Genomic DNA, 19,171 nt, shown 5'->3' on the forward strand with positions numbered 1-19,171 from the left:
GCTTTGGACACAATGAGGAGAAAATAAAATTACCTTTCCAGGTAATCCAAATGCAAAGAGTCCAAGATCTTCATAAGATGTCACAGCTGTTAAGAGAAATGGTAACTTTTACTTTTATACATAGCTCTTTGTGTTCCAGTCTTAAAGAGAAGAAAGTTTTCCCACTATTACAAACTAAGCAGAGTGTAAGTATTAGGATTACAAGGAGGACTAGACACTGTATGAGAAAAAAATTCTCCCCAGTAATCTTATTCAGGGCAATACTAAGAATGAAACAGTAAGAAAGTAAGTTGAACTTAACTGGGTGTTTTATATAAAGGTCTCTGACAATCTTCTTCATTAAATCTTTCATTTTCACCCATAAATATAAGCCACAATGTGTACGACTTTCCCATGTATCTGTAGAGTATGTCTTTTGTTTTTTTTTTTTTTGGTTTTTCTCCGGTACCGGGAACCAAACTCACGACCTTGCGCTTGCCAGGCAGGCGCTTTGCCGCTGAGCTAAATCCCCAGCCCCTTGTAGAGTATGTCTTTACACAGTCCTGACGCCTCCGCCCATCACCAAGGGCTCCATTTATTGTTCCTCTAAAGCATCCCATGTTATGAAAGATTTTATCCCCCAAACTGCACATATTAACAGTTACTTCCTATTTTTACTAAGTAAAAGCTTGGGGTCATAGAAAGAAACAACATCAACAAGGAGTTTTGGCCACCAACTAACTACTATCTATTTGCCATCTCTTATCCTATTTAAAATTAACTTGTATAGACTGATCATGGCTAAATTTGTGATTTCTCTTAAATATTATGAAATAATGAGAATTGCTCAAACATTTTCAGTATTAATTTTGCCAATTTCTAATACTTTAAGTCCACCTGCGTTATTGCCGTAGTATGGTCAGAACAAATTCAAAAGAGAAGCAAACATTTGAAGGTTTATGATCTAGAAAGACAGAGTCCTCCTAGGAAGGACAGTTTAGCAGATTCTAACGCTGCCTAATAACTACCTGGGATGCATTCATTACTATGGTGTAATGACTTGAGAACACCCACTGCTCCCTATTCAGAGCTTGCACACCCTCTGTCCAAAAGTAAGTCAGCACCGGAAATAGTTTCTAACAACTAGATATGGAAATAAAGTTAGAGTGTATGCAAGTTGTATGTGACTTTTGGAGACACTCACTTTTCCAGGTGTCTAGGATGATGGAACAGGCTCATGATGGAAACCATATTTTAATCCTATCATTAGTAGGGCATACACCTTCCTTTTTCATCACAAAAGATTATTAACTTACACTCCTTTTTCACATGTTTAAGATATATAGTCATAAAAAAGATAGAAATTAAATGGCTCATAAAAGAATCAAATGGTGTCTTTAGCCTATGTAACTTCATGCTTTAGAGGTTAAAAACATTTGTATAATAACCATAGTTTGAATAGTGCCTATACCAAAGAGAGGCATTTTCATGATACTAGGACATGAAATGGTAGTACATACCTCTCACTGGTCAAAAAATGATCTATCTTTTCTTAAAGCCAATTTTAACACACACTCTCAAGATACACAGGCGTTTTCTTTCAACTGCTGCTTATTAACAAAAAACTCCTTTGTACTTTCATAACCAAAGACCTCCAGGTATGTAAAAATAACCTTTAAAAAAATATGGTCTTTATATATTATAAAGTTAGAAAAAAGTGGAATGCTGAAAAAAATCATTTTAATAATTAAGACCAAAAATTTTAATTTTAATCTACTAGCAGAGCTGATCAAAAGATTTGGAAACATTTTGGATAATGCAGCTAGTTTTTACACATACATATTTATATACTGTTAAACAGTACATAAGTACAATTTAAGACTGGAACTTGGGATACTATATACAATTGATTATGAATAGCAACCGTTATGATTAAATAATGAAAGACTTCAGTAACAATTTCACAAGGGTAGCTTTTGGGTATATTTTTTAATTAATATTAAAACGTAGTTACAAAACTGAGACCTGGCATTTTTACCTCCCATGCGAAATGCCAAAATTTTTTTCTTCAAATACACATATCATAAAGTAAATGGCATCATATAAATTAATAATTATTTTAATCCATAAGTCAACATCTTTACTAGTTTTCCCCTTCTCCTTCTTTCCTCCCTCCCTCCCCTCCTAACGGGGATTAAACCCAGGGAGCACTGAACTATTATTCACAGCCTTTTTAAATTTTATTTTGAGGTAGCGTCTTGGTAAATTACTCAGTCTGGCATCAAATTTGCAATTCTCCTACCTTAGCCTCCCAAGCAGCAGAGATTATAGGTGTACACCATCTACCCGACTGTCTTAATGTGCTCAAATTTCACATTATATACAAATACAATTCCTTACATCTAACATTCCAAAGCTTTGGTCCATACATTAAACCAAAAAATTGTCTAAATATTAACTTCTATCTAATGTGGCATTAAGAAGGTGATTTTGTTATATATTATGTGAACCAAATCTTTGGTGTATCCATGATCTCTCACTGAGGCATGAGATTAAAGAAACATCACTGTTTATTTCTAGTATCCCTTTTATATTACAGTGAAATACGCCCATTACTTCTTAAGAAAAACTATCCTTCCAAGAATTTAAAGTAAGTGGGTTTTTCAATGCACATATTGGAATATATTAAATATCTTTTCAGATGATTTATTTTGTATCACGTTCTCAGTCAGTGAACAAATTATCAAGACAATACATAGCAAAAAATTTAACTAGGGTTTTAATCATCTGATTTTGTGGCGCTGCGAGAGCAAACCCAGAGCCTTGCATATGCGAGCCACCTACTCTACCACTGAGCTGTTTTGTTTTGTTTTATTGACATATTGAGGCTTGAACCCCAGACCGCAACCTTGCCCTGCAACTGAGCTACATTTTCACCTCACCTACTCCTTTTAAAAAATTTTGAGACACGGTCTTGCTAAGTTACTCTCAAACCTGATATTCTCCTATCTCAGCCTCCTGAGTAACTGGGATTACAGACGTGCACCACTGTGCTCAGCTAACTCTGTATGTATGTAGTATATATGTAGTAAGCACGTCGTATGTATATACTGAGGCACTGGGGATTGAGCTGCGCCCTCGCAGAGATCTCCATCCCCAGGCAATTTTTTGTTTTGAAGTAAAGTCTCACTAAGTTGCATAGGCTGAGCTCAAACTTATGCTTCTGTTGCTTCAGCCTCCCAGGGTATTGGAATTATAGGCCTGCAACACCCAGCTGGCTTGTTTTACTTTTAAAGAGCAGAAAATAAATGTAGATTGCATATTTAGTAAGCATAAGCAAAAAATAGTGATAGACTCTGAAAAGAGTACTTCTTTCAGTTAGCTAAATTCAAATAAATTAAACACTTATTCTTAATTTTAAAAGTTAAAATATAACCATTACTCTTCTGGAAAATATAATCAAACTAATAGTGTAATGAAGACAGTTTTAATTGCAACTTCTGACACTTTAGCAATCTCAAACTTGCTGTCTGGTTCCATCATTTTCTAGCTTTATAAAAATATTCTCTAAATACAACAGAAAGTGAAAAAAAGCACTAGACTTTTAAATGGAGACTGAATGCAGTGCTCAAGTCCTAATTCTAGCTCCCCAGTCAGCATGTCTGGCTAGTCACTCAGTTCCGTCACTGTCATCAGATGTTTTTTATGTTGCAAAAATTAGAAGCACTTTTCCATGCCTGAGACATCATGAATATGAATAATGGTTTCTGGCTTAGCTTTGATGCTTTACTAAAATAAAATGTGTACTCAGGCAGTCAAACGCTTTATTTCCACATCCTCACTTTTTAATGGTTTTCTGGAGCATCTTAGCATCTAAACCAAAGCACCACCAATGAAATACTCTGAAAGTTCTGTTCTGTCACTCAGGCAGTTTCTGAAAATGCTGGTAACAGAATAATCTGGTACTGATATTTGGAATGCAGTGAGCCTTTAAAATATTCAAAGCATCCAATCCCTGGGAGAGTTTATCTTGGGAAACAAGGCTAAAATCAGAGCAATCATTAGATGGAAAGGTACTTATTGTAGCATGACTTACACTGGTAAAACAAAACTAATCTAAATGCTCAACAATAGCAAAGGGGTTATGTAAGTTACGGTAGGAAAACCTGCTAGAATAATAGCTATTAAAACCATGTCTATCTTAAGAAAATACCCACATCATTTTAAGTGAAAAAAATTGGATTTGAATATGATCTATAAAGCAAAACACATAAAGAACGGAATGGCTTACTCATAGCGGAACAGTGATTATTTATAGGCTTTTTTCCTTCCTTCTTTTTCAGGGGAAGGGTTCAAATATTTTATAATGACTATAGTGGGGAGTGATAGAACTTTATTTTTAAAAACCATAAAGCTGAGCACGGTGGCACAGCTATTCTGGAGGCTGACATGGGAGGATCACTTGAGTCTAGGAGTTCAAGACCAGGCTGAGCAACTTAGCAAGAGGCCAGCCCCTAAAAAACTAAACAAAACAAACAAAGAGCTATACTACTTAAGTAGCTCCATTTCCTCTGATAGATTTCATTTAGGCTGAAGTTTTAAATTTCTCTAGTGTTTAGTAACTGAAATATTGGTTGATCTACTAATGGGATTTTTTTTGGCTATCTCACATTTTTTGAAAGATGTTTTGAGAGAAGCAAAAGTAAGATGTAGTAATACCCAGTCAAATGAATAGCAAATTCCTACAGGACAGGAATAACATTAATTATAAAGATTATAAAATTAATTCAGTCTTTTACAGGATTTATATAAGCAGCACTTGGCACAGCCCTCCTTAAATAACTGAAAGCATCATTAGCAATCTATTTTGGGAACTTATTTTTTGATATTAAAAAAATCAATGCTATGTTCTGAGGGGGCAGAGTGGCTATAAATCTTAATCAAGCAAATTGGGGGAAAATTTCTTCTTTAATGTATCGGCAAGGCACACTTTAGTGCTATTTTGGCTAGACCAGGAGTTTGGTCTCCACAGGAATCATTTGGAAAGCTACTTCCCATGAAATAGTGGAATATTTCCAGCTAGTTACTCCAGCGTTCTGTCTGCTTTGCATTTTTTCCTCAATGAAATAGGACAATTAATAAACTCTGGTTAGAGTGCAGAACCCAAGTTTCAGCAGCAGCAATATTATCCTTGGATCTGGAATGAGGGACATGAGCTATTCAAACACAGTTCAACTCTGAAAGTTAGCCATTTGGAATGTACCCTTATTATTCTAAAATTCTTTTCTTTCTTGTGTTTTCCATCATTTTTCTCACACCTTTTTTCTAACAGTATCCACGTAGGTAACTCATTTCTGAGTATTCACCATGCAATTTTACAGCCACTTCAGATCTTCTGCAACATGTACTCAATGTCAGTGGATTGACTAAATGATTTCAGAGCCCCCCCCCCATGCAGAGAAAGAAAACAGAATGCTAGAACACTAGGAACTGTCTTCCAAAAGGAACAGAAGCTGTGGTGCTGCACGCAGAAAGAGTGTTCTGGGATCCCAATATACTATTTAGCTCAGAGCCTATACATGTCATGCATTAATTTTCAGCTTTAAGATTTAATCTACAGATAAAATCATGAACAACTTAAAAATAATTAGAAAACACAAAGTAAATACTATGATGACAATATAAAGGAAGAACAGAGACTATGAGAAGTAGGGAGAGGACAGATGAAAGAAAGGATAAGAGCATCTGACACTGAATCAACAAGAGAGTCAAAGCTGAGCACTGTGGAACACACCTATAATCCCAACTGCTTGGGAGGCTGAGGCAAGAGGATTCCAAGTTCAAGGACAGTCTGGGCAATTTAACGAGACCCCCCATCTCGAAATAGTAAAAACAGACGGGCATGTAGTTCAGTGGTAGAAAAGTAGGGTGGAGGAGACAGTGTCAAAAGATACTATTTAAAGTTGACAATGAAACTTAAAAAAAATACATACATATATATAAAATCATTTAGAGTTACAACATAATCAATGAAAAAAACTATTGAATAAAAACTAATGAAAATCAGAAGAGGGAAGGGGAGAGATTAGTATACCTGTGCTAAATCCTTACGTTTTTGTTTTGTTTTTTGAGAGAAAGTCGAGCTTGTAGCTCACACTGCTCTTTTTTTGTTTGTTTTTTGTCTTTGTTCCAGTACCAGGAATCGAACTCAAGACCCTGTGCTTGCCAGGCAGGCACTGCGCCACTGAGCTAAATCCCCAGCCCCTCAGACTGCTCTTGAGCTCACTATGTAGCCCAGCCTGGCCTCGAACTCACAGTGATCCTTCTACCTCAGCTTCCCATGTGCTGGGATTACAGGTGTGCCACACCAAGTCCAGCCAATCTTCGCCTTTTGCAATGAAGATCGGACAGATAATCTCTTATACCAACAAATAACAGAAGGCTATTGTTTAGACTTCAAAAGGCAACTATTAAAAGAAGTAAAAACAAAACTGTTTTAACTGTTAACTCTGGGAAATGTAACTAGATGTGGGCAGGGAACTCTGTCAAGTCCTTCATCAGGAAACACGTATGAGGAAGCATATAACAGCCTTGATAAAAATAAAAAAGGTGAAACTATGAATGTTGACCTCGCAAGGATTTGCACCTGTCCTTCCCTGCAGGCTCCTAACAGCTTCAGCTTCTGTCGAGCAAGCACTTACTCCAACACCCAGGCGGAAGACTGAAGCAATCACACCGGGAGCACATGCACAGTGCACTCTGGCTTCCTGCCTCACCGTGACTTCCTGGCCAGGCGCTTTCCTGTTCTCAGGGATGTCCTGTGTCCAGCAGGATGCTCAGAGCACTGCCAGCCTCTACGCCCTGCATGCCAACAGTGCTCTCACACCCTACACCCATCCCCAGGAGTGAATGACTCCACATTCCGCCCGAGGAGAATCACTCAATAATGAAGAGGATGAGGCAGGAATACTAATCCACTGAAGACAGAGCCACTATACTAATAATGGGGTGGGTAACTGACTCCTACTCCAAATGCTAAGCAAATAGCCACAATGAGTCATGATTTGGGAAATGTGAATCTATTGTTTCAGTCAGTTCCATTCTGTGTGCTTCTCACAGTGAGAGCATCTCACAGCCCTGAGTGGAATTTACCATGACCGTAAAGCAATCCACAGCCTTCATAGGTTACCCAGAACAGTGCTGAGAAACCAAACCAAACCAAACCCACCAACAAAAAACACCAGCTGTTAGCGCTCTGGAAAACGGGTACGTCTATGTCGAACATGTCATGTAGATATTGAACACTTTAAACACTACATACAGAATTTTCAAAGGTTATTTTGACAATACATAATTTTTGCCCTGCATGTTAATTCTGGAACTTACAAGATATAATCTCCCTACGGTTCTAATACAATCATCTATTCATTAGCCATATATCCAACTTTTACTAACTTCTGTGTGTGTCTGTGTATTCAAGCACATGGCAGATGCTATGAAAGCAACAGTTAATGGTTAATGAATATAAACTAAATTTTCCAGGAATATAATTATCAAGTAAATGCAGGAGATACCAACTGTGTTTGACACTTTGCCAAAAATGGATTCCTAAATGCAAAAATTATATCACCAACAACATTTACTTTGATTTTGTTTTTCCTTTATTTTACTGCTATGGAATTATATATGAGTAGCATATTAGTTTCCTGTGGGTCTTGTAACAATCCACCACAAACTTGGGGGTTTAAAACAACAGAAAGGTGTTCCTTCACGGACCTGGAGGCTGGAAGTCCAAAATCAGTTACCCTGGGTCAAAATCAAGGTGTCACCCTCTGAAAGGCTCTAGACAGAATCCATTCCGAGCTTCTTCCATCTTCTGGTAGCTGCTAGCATGCCTTGATTTGTGGTCCTGTCACTCCAGGCTCTGCCTGTGGTCACACTGGCCTTTCCCTCCTGTGATCTTCTCTCCGTGACACATGTGACTGAACCTAGAGCTTGCCAAGATAATCTCCCATCTCAGCATCCTTAACTTAATTACATCTGCAGAGTTCTTTTATGCCAAAACCGGTACCATTCATAGGCTGCAGGGATTAGGATGTGGCTGTGTAATCAGACCTAGAGGTTAGACCTGCAGGTGCCATGGGTAACTAAAAGCAGAAGAAGTTGGACTGCCCTGAAACTCTGGGTAAGATCCCCACACAGCTCTGCCTATGAGCGTATTAGTCACATCAGGAGTGTCTACAAAGCAAGGTTTATGAGTCTGAAGTTTACCTGGCCTGTCTCATTCCTCTTCAAGCCTTGGGACATCAAGGTAAAAGTAACTAATGCAATTTTCAGGATTTGCAGGGACATCCAATTGGCAGCTTTCACAAGTGCCAGGCCCCCTGAGCAACGCCTAGAAAGCTCCAGCCTTGTCCTAACCTGCAGTCACCTGGGGTTCCAGGAACAGCAGAGCTTCACAGACCATCCCGTGATGGGAACAAAAGCTGTCCCCTAAACAGGACCCATGATCTCATGATGGAAACTGCACTACTCCCCCAAGCAACGATGGCTCCTCCAGGACTCTTTGGAACCAGCCCTGAGACAACACGACTTGAACATGATTACCTGTGCTGCCAGCTAGGTACCCCCCCAAATATGCAAACTCCCAACCCTTGCCTTGTGCCCCTTTTCTACAAAACTTCACAGCTTCTGTCATCTCCTCAAAGACAGACCGTGAGCATCTTTCTATGAGCAAGCTTCTTCACCACTGCTCATCTCCTAGACTGGCACTGCGGGACAGGTGGCCAAACCCGGTCTGCTGGGACACATGAGGCTGGGGCTTTTGCCCTAAAACTGATCCGAGCTGGCTTCTGGAGGGTCATTTTCAACCAACCACGGAGAGATTACACTATCATTTCATATAGTAAAAAGAGAATTTAGAAAATATTTGTTATAAAAAGGGGCATTAAAAATCATGGCTTCAGAGTGATTTAGCCTAAAATCGTTTTGCTTCAAAAAATGAAAATACAAAACAAAATGGAGACCACAAAAAGGCCATTTCACTCTTTACTTTTTCATCATTATTAGAAATTAAAATCCTCATAAAGTAATTGCCGCTTTTTGGAAGAGGAAGGTAGGGAACTATGTTCTCTTTCTCAGATAAAGAGACTAAGTTCTAGGCTTTAGGCAGAACCAAAAATCTCTTTTCTCATATGCACCTTAATTTCAACAACTTTACTGGCCTCTCTCACTGCCAGAGCAAAAACCCACATTCCTTAGGATGTGAGACTTACCAGTTTTTCTCCTTGGTACCTTACACACCAATAGCTGTAAATTAGTTTTAGTACCTAGAAACAGTACGCAGGATGCAACTTTGTACCTCTGCACGTTCTAGAACATTTTTCTTGCCTTGTGTGCTAGTCAATTCCTTTTTAGCTTGGTCCTTTAGGAATGTTTACTGACCCTCACCCTCCAACCCAGACAGGGCAAATCATATTTTGTTCTGAGCTATTACCAGACCTTGCACATAGATGTTACATTTATACTACATTATAAATTATTTGCCTATATTATTTGTCTCTCTTATAAGACTGAGCTTTTTCAGAAAAAGAACTGGTTCTTATTTATCTCTGTATCTGTAGTATGTAAAAATATATTCAATGACTGAATGAACCTCTATCCTATGGTTCACTTCTAAGACCTGTCCACCTACATACACTTCAAAGTCTGCACCTGCAAAAGTGAACTCGTTTTTGAGCCACCTCCACCATATTCCTACCTCCATTACTGACACTATTGATACCCCACTGGCTCAAACCAGAAAACTGGGGGATACACCAGGCATCACCTCCCTTACCGTTCACATTTGCTCAGATACCAGCTTCACTCAACTTTAACTCCTCCCACACTGTTTAACGTAGTTCTTTCTTTTAGTTCTCTTCTTTCTCTTCATTCACTTTGTATTTTATTTAGACTTCTGTTGTAGCCAAGCCTGACTGTGAGTATGCTCAGGTATTGTTAGTATAAATTGGAGCTACACTGACAAGTGAGAAAGACACTCCTCTAGGCTGGGGAAATAGCAAAGGGCTTCTATCCTTTTACTAACACAATCTTGAATGTGGTGTCAGCAAGAAAAAAGACTGGCTGTGAAGAGAAGTATTCCAATATGTAGGTGGTACTTAGATCTGTTGCTCAGTTGATATTCTAGGAATTTCCCTCACTTCTCTCCTATGCTAGATTCCCAGTTTCTTTGTTATTCCCTAACATTGGCAAAGGAAATCTTCCATTGCTAAGTAAGTATGCATGGGAGATTATTCTTTGAAAGCTTGCATATATGAAAGTGGCATTATTTAAACTTTGTAGTTAAATGATAGTTTGTCTGGGTATAGAATTCTACATTAAAATCATTTTCCTTGAAGCTGGGCATGGTGGCAGACACCTGTAATCTCAGCACTCTGGAGGCTGAGGCATGAGGAATGCCACGAATTCAAAGCCAGCCTGGGCCACACAGTGAGTCCAAGTCCAGCCTGAACTATTTAGCAAGACCGTCTAAAAAACAAAACAAAACAATAATTTTCCTTGAGAATTTGGAAGGTAATGTTTTATAATCTTCTACTTCATAGTATTGCTCTTAGTAGGGCCTTTGTCATTATGGTTCTTGATGATTTTTGTGGGTTTTTTTATTGAGATGAAGATTTTTGGTTTCTTTTCTCTGTAAACTTTTAAGGTACTCATGGATTCCTAATCATTCACTATGTATATTGCTATGAATTATTTTACAATTATGATACTAGGAGGAACTCTTGTAATATGGAAACTAATTTCCTTCAGTCACAACATTTTAAAATATTCTGATGAAAAATTTCTACTATTCCATTTTACCTCTTTTCTCTGCAGAATTCCTATAATTTATATGTTGGGTCTCCTGGACTGATCTTCTATTTTTCTTTCCCATTCTTAAATTCTTTTGTCCCCCTACCCTACCATAGGAAATTTCCTTAACTCTTGTACCTCATCTACTAAATTAAATATGTTTTTGACTTCTAGGACTTGTGTTTTCTGAATAGAGTTTTTTAATGACTTCTTATTCTTGTTTCAAGAATGCTTTATCTTCTTTTAGTTCTCTGCAGTTAGTAAATACAGTAAAGTTTTCATCTAGTACTTTTACTGTGTTTTTTTCTCTGTGTTTGTGGTTTAGATCTAGAACCTCCTAGTCCCCAATTCTCATGAGCCTACAAGTGGGGCTTTTAAAGGTGGCTGGATCACAGGGGATACCGAGAGTGAGACAGATTCATCCACTGGTGAGTTAAAGGGCAGAGTGCACTGTTGGAAGGTGGGGTCTGGCCTGAGGAAGGTCAACAGGGACAAGACCTAGAAGGGTGTGTCTCCCATTCTGGCTCCATGGTTAGCTCTCTTCTTTCTGGTCATGATGTGAGCAACGTTTTCTCCACTATGTCCCTCTGCCATGCCTTTCTGCCTTGGAGACAGCAGACCATGGACTGACAATGTGAATCAAATTAAACCTGTCCTCCTTTAGATTGTGGGTATCAGGTATTGTGCCTCAGTAACAAAAAAGACACCAAGATACTCTCTCTCTTTCCTTGTGTTTTTATCTCTCTCTTTCCTGATGGTCTTTTTGGAAACAGATTTTTCAACAATCCTCTAGGTAATCCTTATGCAAAACTTGTTTGTGTTTCCTTTAGTGGACTGTATTTTCAGAGCAATTTTATGTTCACAGGAAAACTGAGCAAAAAGTACAGAGTTCCATATACCTTCTGCTTCTTTACATGGCTAGCCTCCCAAACTATCAACATCCTGCACCACAGTGATACATTTGTTAAAATCAACGACCCTGCTTTGATTTGTCAGTATCACACAGAGTTCCTTCTTCACAGTAGGGGGCACTTTGAGTATTGTACATTCCATGGGCCTCGACAAATGCATGAGGCTACATATCCCCATTATATCATAGATTTATTTCACTGCCCCGAAAGTCTGTGCTCTGCACACCCACCTTACCTCCTACTGGCAACTAACTGGTCTTTTTACTGTTTCTACACTTTTGCCTTTTCTAGAATGTTATATAATTGGAAATACAAAGGAGGAGTAGCTTTTGGGATGTACAACATGATGTTGTGATATACATAGTGAAATGATTAAGACAGTCAATTAAATACCATTCTCTCACACAGTTACCTTTTCAGTGTGTGTGTGTGTTAAAACCACCTGAAATCTACTTTCTTGGCAAATTTCCAGTAAAGAATACAATATTAACTCTAGTCAACATGTTATACGTTAGTGCTGCAGACTTATGCATTCTATATAGCTTTGTACTTTTTGATCAACTTTCCATCTTTCACTCTGTACCTGCTATGGACACTGTTCCAGTCTTTGTTCCTAAGTATTTGACTTTTTAATATTCCACACTTGAGAAAACACAGAATTTTTCTTTCTGTGCCTGCCTTATTTCATTTACCATGTCCTTCAGGCCCTCCAATTCTTATAATAATAAAACTTGTAATAGCTCTTTCTCTGACCAATGGATCCAATCTAAGCATTTTACTCCTTTATGATAGTCCAACAAACTGACAGCAAAAATTTACATTATTCTTCTTTAGGCTTATATGAAGGTACTAGGAAAAAAAGCCTACCTCCAGAAAATTTTATACTGACTGAAGGAACTCAATCAACGCAAGACAGGTGCATCAGTACCAATGAAGAGCTAGGAGGAAATTAGTTCATGGATCCGAGTAAGCTACAAAAATCAAAGAAAAAGAAAAAAGAAAGAGAAAAAGGTGTTTTCACATTATACGCCCCAGCATTACAGAAAGAACTACACGTAGTGTCAGAATTTTAAAGTTAAATATAGATGAACCAAAGGGAAGGGAACAAACACAAATCTCCACAAATTAAATACTATTCTCAAATAACTGGAATTAATAAAACATTTCAGTTACTGATGACAAAACTGCTACATAGTTTACTAAAGTACTAATCTTTTAGTACAGTTCATTAAAAGAATGTATTACAATGTTAGATAAACCATCCCAATTCATAAAAATGATTGTTTTTCACACAAAGAAGCAAAATTTCAAAATTAAAATTCTAGTCAAGTTTCAGCAAGATTATACATGTATTTATCGAAAACGATCACTCCTGGATTTCGGATTCTATTTTAAACGATGTGTTTCTTTGCACTCTTTCCCAGCATTTTTGTCCACACGCACCCTGTGAACAGATGCGTGCATTTAGAAGCACTGGTACAAGTTATAGGCGTGGGATCCTGAACTGGTTTTGCATAAGGATTACCTAGAGGACTGTTGAAAAATCTGTTTACAAAAAGACCATCAGGTGCTTCTGATAAAAACACAAGTGTTAGGAAAACAAACCAGATCAGTGCTTTCAGAACTATATTCTGAAGAGTTTTAAAACTCTTACAAAAAGACACTTTAGGCTTCTCTCACCTGTTTCAGTGCAGAATAATCCTATTTAAAAAATCCGTTTTATGGATCCTCTGCTTCTAAAAGCCACAAAACCCAACAGAGGGAATTATACTCACCCATATGGGAATTATGATTATGATTTTTGCTTCAAAACTGACTAATCCAAGGGAGAATAGGCAGATAAAAGGATGAGGATCAGTGGACACCAAATGTTTGTTAATGGCAAAAGGAAAACTTTATAAAAACATTTCTGAAATTCGTGTGCCTTTATTTATCTCAACTTAGAGGGACTTATCCATAATAAAGTTTCAAATGAAAAAACCCCACATATATACATATAAATTGTATCAACTGCATGTACTTCTGTCACTTAGGCAAAATTACTTTTAGACCTACAAGTAAAAGTACTAAGTGGATCTAGGTATATCCAAAGCTTTGTGACCTTCTTTTTGACACTCCTAACCTGCCACCCCGGCCTCTGTCTGGCAGGCAGGCGGGCGGAGAAGGAGGCACAGACCTAGGTAGGTGGGCTCCTTGAACAGCGGATCGCCACAGGAGAAATGTCTGTCTGCTGATCCCAAAAAGCTTTTAGGCACCTTCTTTATGCTAACCCAGAAAACTACACTGTGTTTTGTGGAGGAAAGCAAGAGAATGCTAGCTTCCTCCTCCTATCCTGTCCTTCAACAGCTCCACACGACAGGCTCTATAAATCCTAGCCTTTTGAAATTTCTCATTTCAGTTACCTTATTAATAATAGATGCCAACTGAAAATTAGGTGTTCCCCACCCCCTCTGGTGCTGGATATTGAATCCAGGGCCTTGTCCATGCTAAACACATACCCACAGCCCAGCCCCAGAAGTTAGATTTAGGATATTACACAGGCACAAACTCCAGGGATTTCTTCACTGAACAGCATAGCAGTAGTACTTACCTGTCTGAATACACATACTAAGCAGGAGATGAACTGAGTAAGAAGCCACAAGAGCGACTATCAGCAGCAAGAAACTAAAATATAAAAGAACACATCGTCAAATCCTTCTGGTACTGGGGGTTGAACCCATGAAGCATTGTATCACTAAGCTATACCCCAGCCCTTTTCATTTTTAGACAGGGTCTTGTTCAATTGTCCAGACTGGCCTCAAGTTTTTGATCCTCCAGCCTCAGCCTCCCAAGCAACTGGGATTATGGGTGTGTGCAACTACACCCAGCAAAGTTTGTCTTTTTCATGGCACCTCATTACCAAACAAGTATCTTTGCATTTAAGTGTTCACAGGCATGACCTCTGAGGGCTAGAATCCTGGTTGTTTAAAAAAAAAAAAAAAAAAAATCAAGGTAATTTTCTTTCTTTTACATCAAACAAATTTTATTTAAATGAAAATATACTGGTTTCAAAATAAAACATGAAATCAGAAAGACAAACATTTTAAAAATACAGTATAAACAAACTTCCTCATTCTGCATTTCTGTCTGCTGACTGCTGATTCAGCCACTCCGCAATCCTGGCAGTTCCCTTTTATGATTATTTCTTTTTTTGTTTTCTAAGTCTAGCTCTAAGTTTTAGTTATGGAAGTTCAGTTTTCTGTTTGCCTTTCCGTCTCCCATGCCTGTGATACGGACCTCTTTACTATTTCTTCACTGTGAATATCAGTACTGTATTTCCCAGTGTTTATTTAACACACATTCACTCTCTAAACCAAACTAAAGCAATGGAATAAATACACTTCCAGTGATATAATCCAAAAACTGTGGGAACAATGTAATGACTTGGGTTCTCCTATCAACATTGTGAAAAGAAATAGCACGCATAATTCTCTACTTCTTCTTAGGAAGATACTGGTATGACAAGGTTTCAGCAATAGAGCTGTCCCCAGGGAATTATCCCACTATTTAAAGAAACCCTAACTTTGTGGCCAACTTAATTCTCATTAATAAGCAGAAAAGTTGGGAGGTGAAGGTGCACCTATAATTAAACTGACATCTAGAGACCTCAAAAAATGACAGTGTAATGTCACCAAAAGGGACATGTGTTACGATGTAGTGAGCTCATATTCAGCAGTATCATCTACACGTAAGACTACCGTATAAAATGCCAATTTTTAAAGAGAACCAAAAGGTTAATCCTCTGAATGTGGCTTCCCTGAGATGTTGAATATAGTTTTCAAGTTCAAAAACTATGAAAGTTTGTCAACACAGCTCACAGTAAAAGCAAGTTGGTTACTAAAAAGCGGATTTGCCTATCAAGAGACTTGGGATAAAAGCAAGAAGAAACCCCAAGTCAGAGTCTGTGTATTTTAAATTTCCCAGTTAAAAAGTCTGCTTCTACTGGCAAAACAAACAAAATGAACTTATTCATTCATCTGTTAGCCATGGTGCCAGATGCTGAGGATAAGGTCCAGTCCGAAGGGATTTCAGAGTTTAGGAAGGAGATTAACTTGCAAATAAATCACAGTGTCAAATTATAATAATGAAATGAGTATACGAAGTACTATGGGAGTAGAGAGAAGCCAGGGAAATTTTCTATTCTGGACTAAGTAGTCTATGGGGCAAGACTTAAAGATGAAAACGAACAGGTATAAAACGTGTGTCTGGACTCAGAAAGTGAAACGAGACTACTTAATGACAGGGAAAGGCGATGGAGAGATGAAAAGATTATGTACTTTATTTGAACTGAAAAATTGTTATTAATCAGTAACCCACATGGCTGACAAGTTTTGATTCACTTTGGCCAATTCCACACAAATGCAGAAGCTGAATAATCCAGTTTTTATGGATATAAAGTAAATTCTATTTTTAAAAATTAGCGAAGTTTTGGTTTAAAAAAATACAGCCATGTACTGCATAATGACATTTTGGTCAACAATGGATCGTTGGTGGGCCAATGAGATTATAACAGAGCTGGAAAATTCCTATCACCAAAGGAATCACAGCTGTCCTAACACCATGGTGCAGCACAGCACAAACATGGTATGGCAGTACTGATTAAACAAACCTACTGGGCTACTAGTCATATAAAAGTAGAGTACACACTATTATCCACAGTATCAAATACTTGATAGTGACAATAAATGACTGTGCTTCTAGTTTATGTGTTTCCTATTTATCATTATTTTAGAATACTTTCCAATTATGAAAAAAAGTTAACTATAAAGCAGCCTCACACAAGCCATTTAGAGAGGTATTCCAGAAGAAGGCACTGGGGTTTGAACCCAGGGCCTCTTCACAGAGCTACATCCATGCCCCTTATAAAAAATATTTTTAAAATTTTGAGATAAAGTCTGGCTAAGTCACTAAGTTGCCCAGGCTGGACTAAAACTTGCCATCCTCCAGTCTTAGCTTTGCAGCGTGCTGGGATTCCAGGTGTCGCCCACCAGGCCCAGTGGAAGAAGGCATTGTTATCACAAGAGGTGACAGTGTAATATATGCTACTGTCCCCGAAGACCTTTCAGTGAAACAGACCTTCCAGTAAAAGAGGACAGCAGGAATGGAAGACAGTGACCTGACCCTGTGTAATCCTAGGTAATGTATGTTTTGTTTTCAATAAAAGGTTTAAAATATAAAAGAATGTAAATAAAGAAAGCTTATAGAATAAGGATATAAAGAAAATATTTCTGTATAGGTATGCAATGTGCTTGTTTTACGCTAGTGCTATTATAAGAGTCAAAAAGTTTAAAAAATTAAAATGTTTATAAAATTAAAAGTAAATAAAGTTTGTAAAAAATTACAGTAAATGAAGGTTAATTTATTATTGAAGACACTTTTTATAAGTGTGGGATAGCCTGAATGTGCGATCTTTATAAAGTCCAGTGTAGCACCCTAGACCTTGACACTCATTCATCATTCACTGACTTTCTAATCCTGCAAGCTCCGTCATGGTAAGTGCTTTATACAGGTGTACAACTGTTACTACTGTATTTTCACTATATCTTTTCTACATTTAAAATATGTTTAGATACACAAATCCCACTGTGTTACAACTGCATATAGGATTCAGTACCTTAACATGCTGCTACAGGTTTGTTACCTGGAGCAACAGGCTGTATGACATACCTAAGGTGTGTGACAGGCAATGCCATTTAGGTAAGAACAACAAAACCACCTAACAAGGCATTTCTGAGAACATACCCTCTCTTTCAGCGATGCTTAACTATCAATAGCATCCCCTGAAGTTGCAATGAAAAAAAAAAGTTTTAACTTCAGAAATCCCCTAACTAGAAATTGTGTAACGGTAGCTTATGGAACCTATTCCTTTGATTTCAATATACAATTAAAACCAAAAAAAAAAGGGAGGTGGTAAAATATGGAAAAAAAACTCACCTAAATCCAAGGATACCAGTATTAGCCATAACATAAGCTAGGCCAAGGATACCACTTCCCATGATGGCATTCATCAAATTAAAGACTGAAAAACCAAACGAAACTCCTGAAGATCCCTGTCTATGAAGTTCCTGTAAGTATACAAATTTAACAGGGTTAAATTTCTGAATGATCACGTTCAAATTTCATTTAAAAATCACTGAATGGTCACGGAGAACATCTGCAAATCACCAGGCTTTTCGCGAAAACACTTTTCTTTCCCTTCCACCTCCTAACTGGTGTCCCAGGAATCCAGAGCTCCCAGGGAATGTCATGTCCGCCAGTACTGAGGCCAGGTAGTCTTCAGGAGGAGCCATGCTTAATCTCAGGAATGCAAGAGATGAAGATAGCACAGGAATGGGGTGGACGCCCACAGAAGGGACACGGCCTCAGCTCATGTGATTTCTGAAGAATCCCTGAGTCAGCTTAGAAGTGCTGTCTCCAACTCTTCCTTCCTGATTACTAGGACTGCAAACTTAGTCCTTATTATATAATTAATAAACCCGCCCCACTGTAGGAATGGTGAGGGCTACCTGCAGTGACAATGTAACAGAAGCAATTCCCGTTGCTTTCGCAAATATATCCCTGTAAACTCCTCACCCCAAACAGCAGCTGGAAACAAAACTACAGACTCCTACAGGGCAAGGATTCCAGGTAGAAAGCGGAGCGCCCGGGGCGCCGGGCTGGGGACACAGCTCAGCCGCAGACGCTCGCCCGGACCCGGAGCACAGGTGGGGTCCGCAGCAAGTTTAACCCGAGCTTGGTGCTTAGTACCCGGCCGCCTACCCTCCTCTTCCACTAGGGATGCCTGTACTAAGACGTCTATGGCCAGCCGATGACTCAGGGGAGAAAAGAAACATCTCGGCACGCTCGCAAAGACCTCCCAGGCATAGAGGACGAACCGAAGCGCTAGCACACAGCGGGGAGACCCTCCATCAGGGTTGCACCCTTGCTCAAGCCTTTTTCTGCACAGCGTGCGAGGCCACCGTCCCAAGCCTGGCTCGCCCGCCCTCTTCGGAATGTCGGGTGCTGCCCGAGGGACCCCTCCCCGGGACTTAGACTCCAGCCCTTCCCCTTTCTCGCGTCACATCTCGCCAGCTTTGGAGGGCGCCGGGGGGCGTCAGCGCCTGGAAGGGCAGCCAGCGGAGCCCACTTACGTTGCCTAGCAACGGGCGCAGCTCCGCCGCCGCCGACTCTTCCGGCTGCTGGGCCGAGACGTACCAGCCCCGCTCCGCGCTGCTGCTCCCCCAGGACGCCTCCATGCTGCTCCTTTGCTGACCACCAGGTCCATGTGCGAACCTCGACTCTGGCCCTCCGCTCGAACTGTTCCTCGTGCAGAGGTGGAGCTATGGGCCGGCCCTTCCGAGTACTCCTACCTCACCGGGCGGGGAAGAGCCGAGGGAATCGTCGAGGTC

The 19,171-nt window shown here is 39.2% G+C and overlaps 1 protein-coding gene across 4 annotated transcripts in view; it reads right to left on the bottom strand.

Annotated features, from left to right (window-relative positions):
• Positions 1-19,144, bottom strand: part of Slc38a6 (solute carrier family 38, member 6) — a 53,572-nt gene extending 34,428 nt beyond the window's left edge. For 2 of the 4 annotated variants that reach the window (XM_013521933.1, XM_005399168.2), the window contains exons 1-4: positions 18,914-19,143; positions 17,718-17,848; positions 14,335-14,408; positions 34-86 (exon numbers count right to left, since the gene is read on the bottom strand). In XM_013521933.1, the coding sequence (XP_013377387.1) occupies positions 34-86; positions 14,335-14,408; positions 17,718-17,848; positions 18,914-19,018 (363 nt within the window). In that variant the 5' untranslated portion in view covers positions 19,019-19,143. Of the gene's footprint in view, positions 1-33; positions 87-14,334; positions 14,409-17,717; positions 17,849-18,913 lie in introns of all 4 variants that reach the window. The other 2 variants (XM_013521932.1, XM_005399169.2) reach the window with 2 other exon arrangements.
• Between the last annotated feature and the right edge of the window lie 27 nt (positions 19,145-19,171).

The sequence above is a fragment of the Chinchilla lanigera genome, unplaced genomic scaffold (genome assembly GCF_000276665.1).
Source record: "Chinchilla lanigera isolate Chin_1 unplaced genomic scaffold, ChiLan1.0 scaffold00065, whole genome shotgun sequence".
In the NCBI taxonomy this organism is placed as follows: Eukaryota; Metazoa; Chordata; class Mammalia; order Rodentia; family Chinchillidae; genus Chinchilla; species Chinchilla lanigera.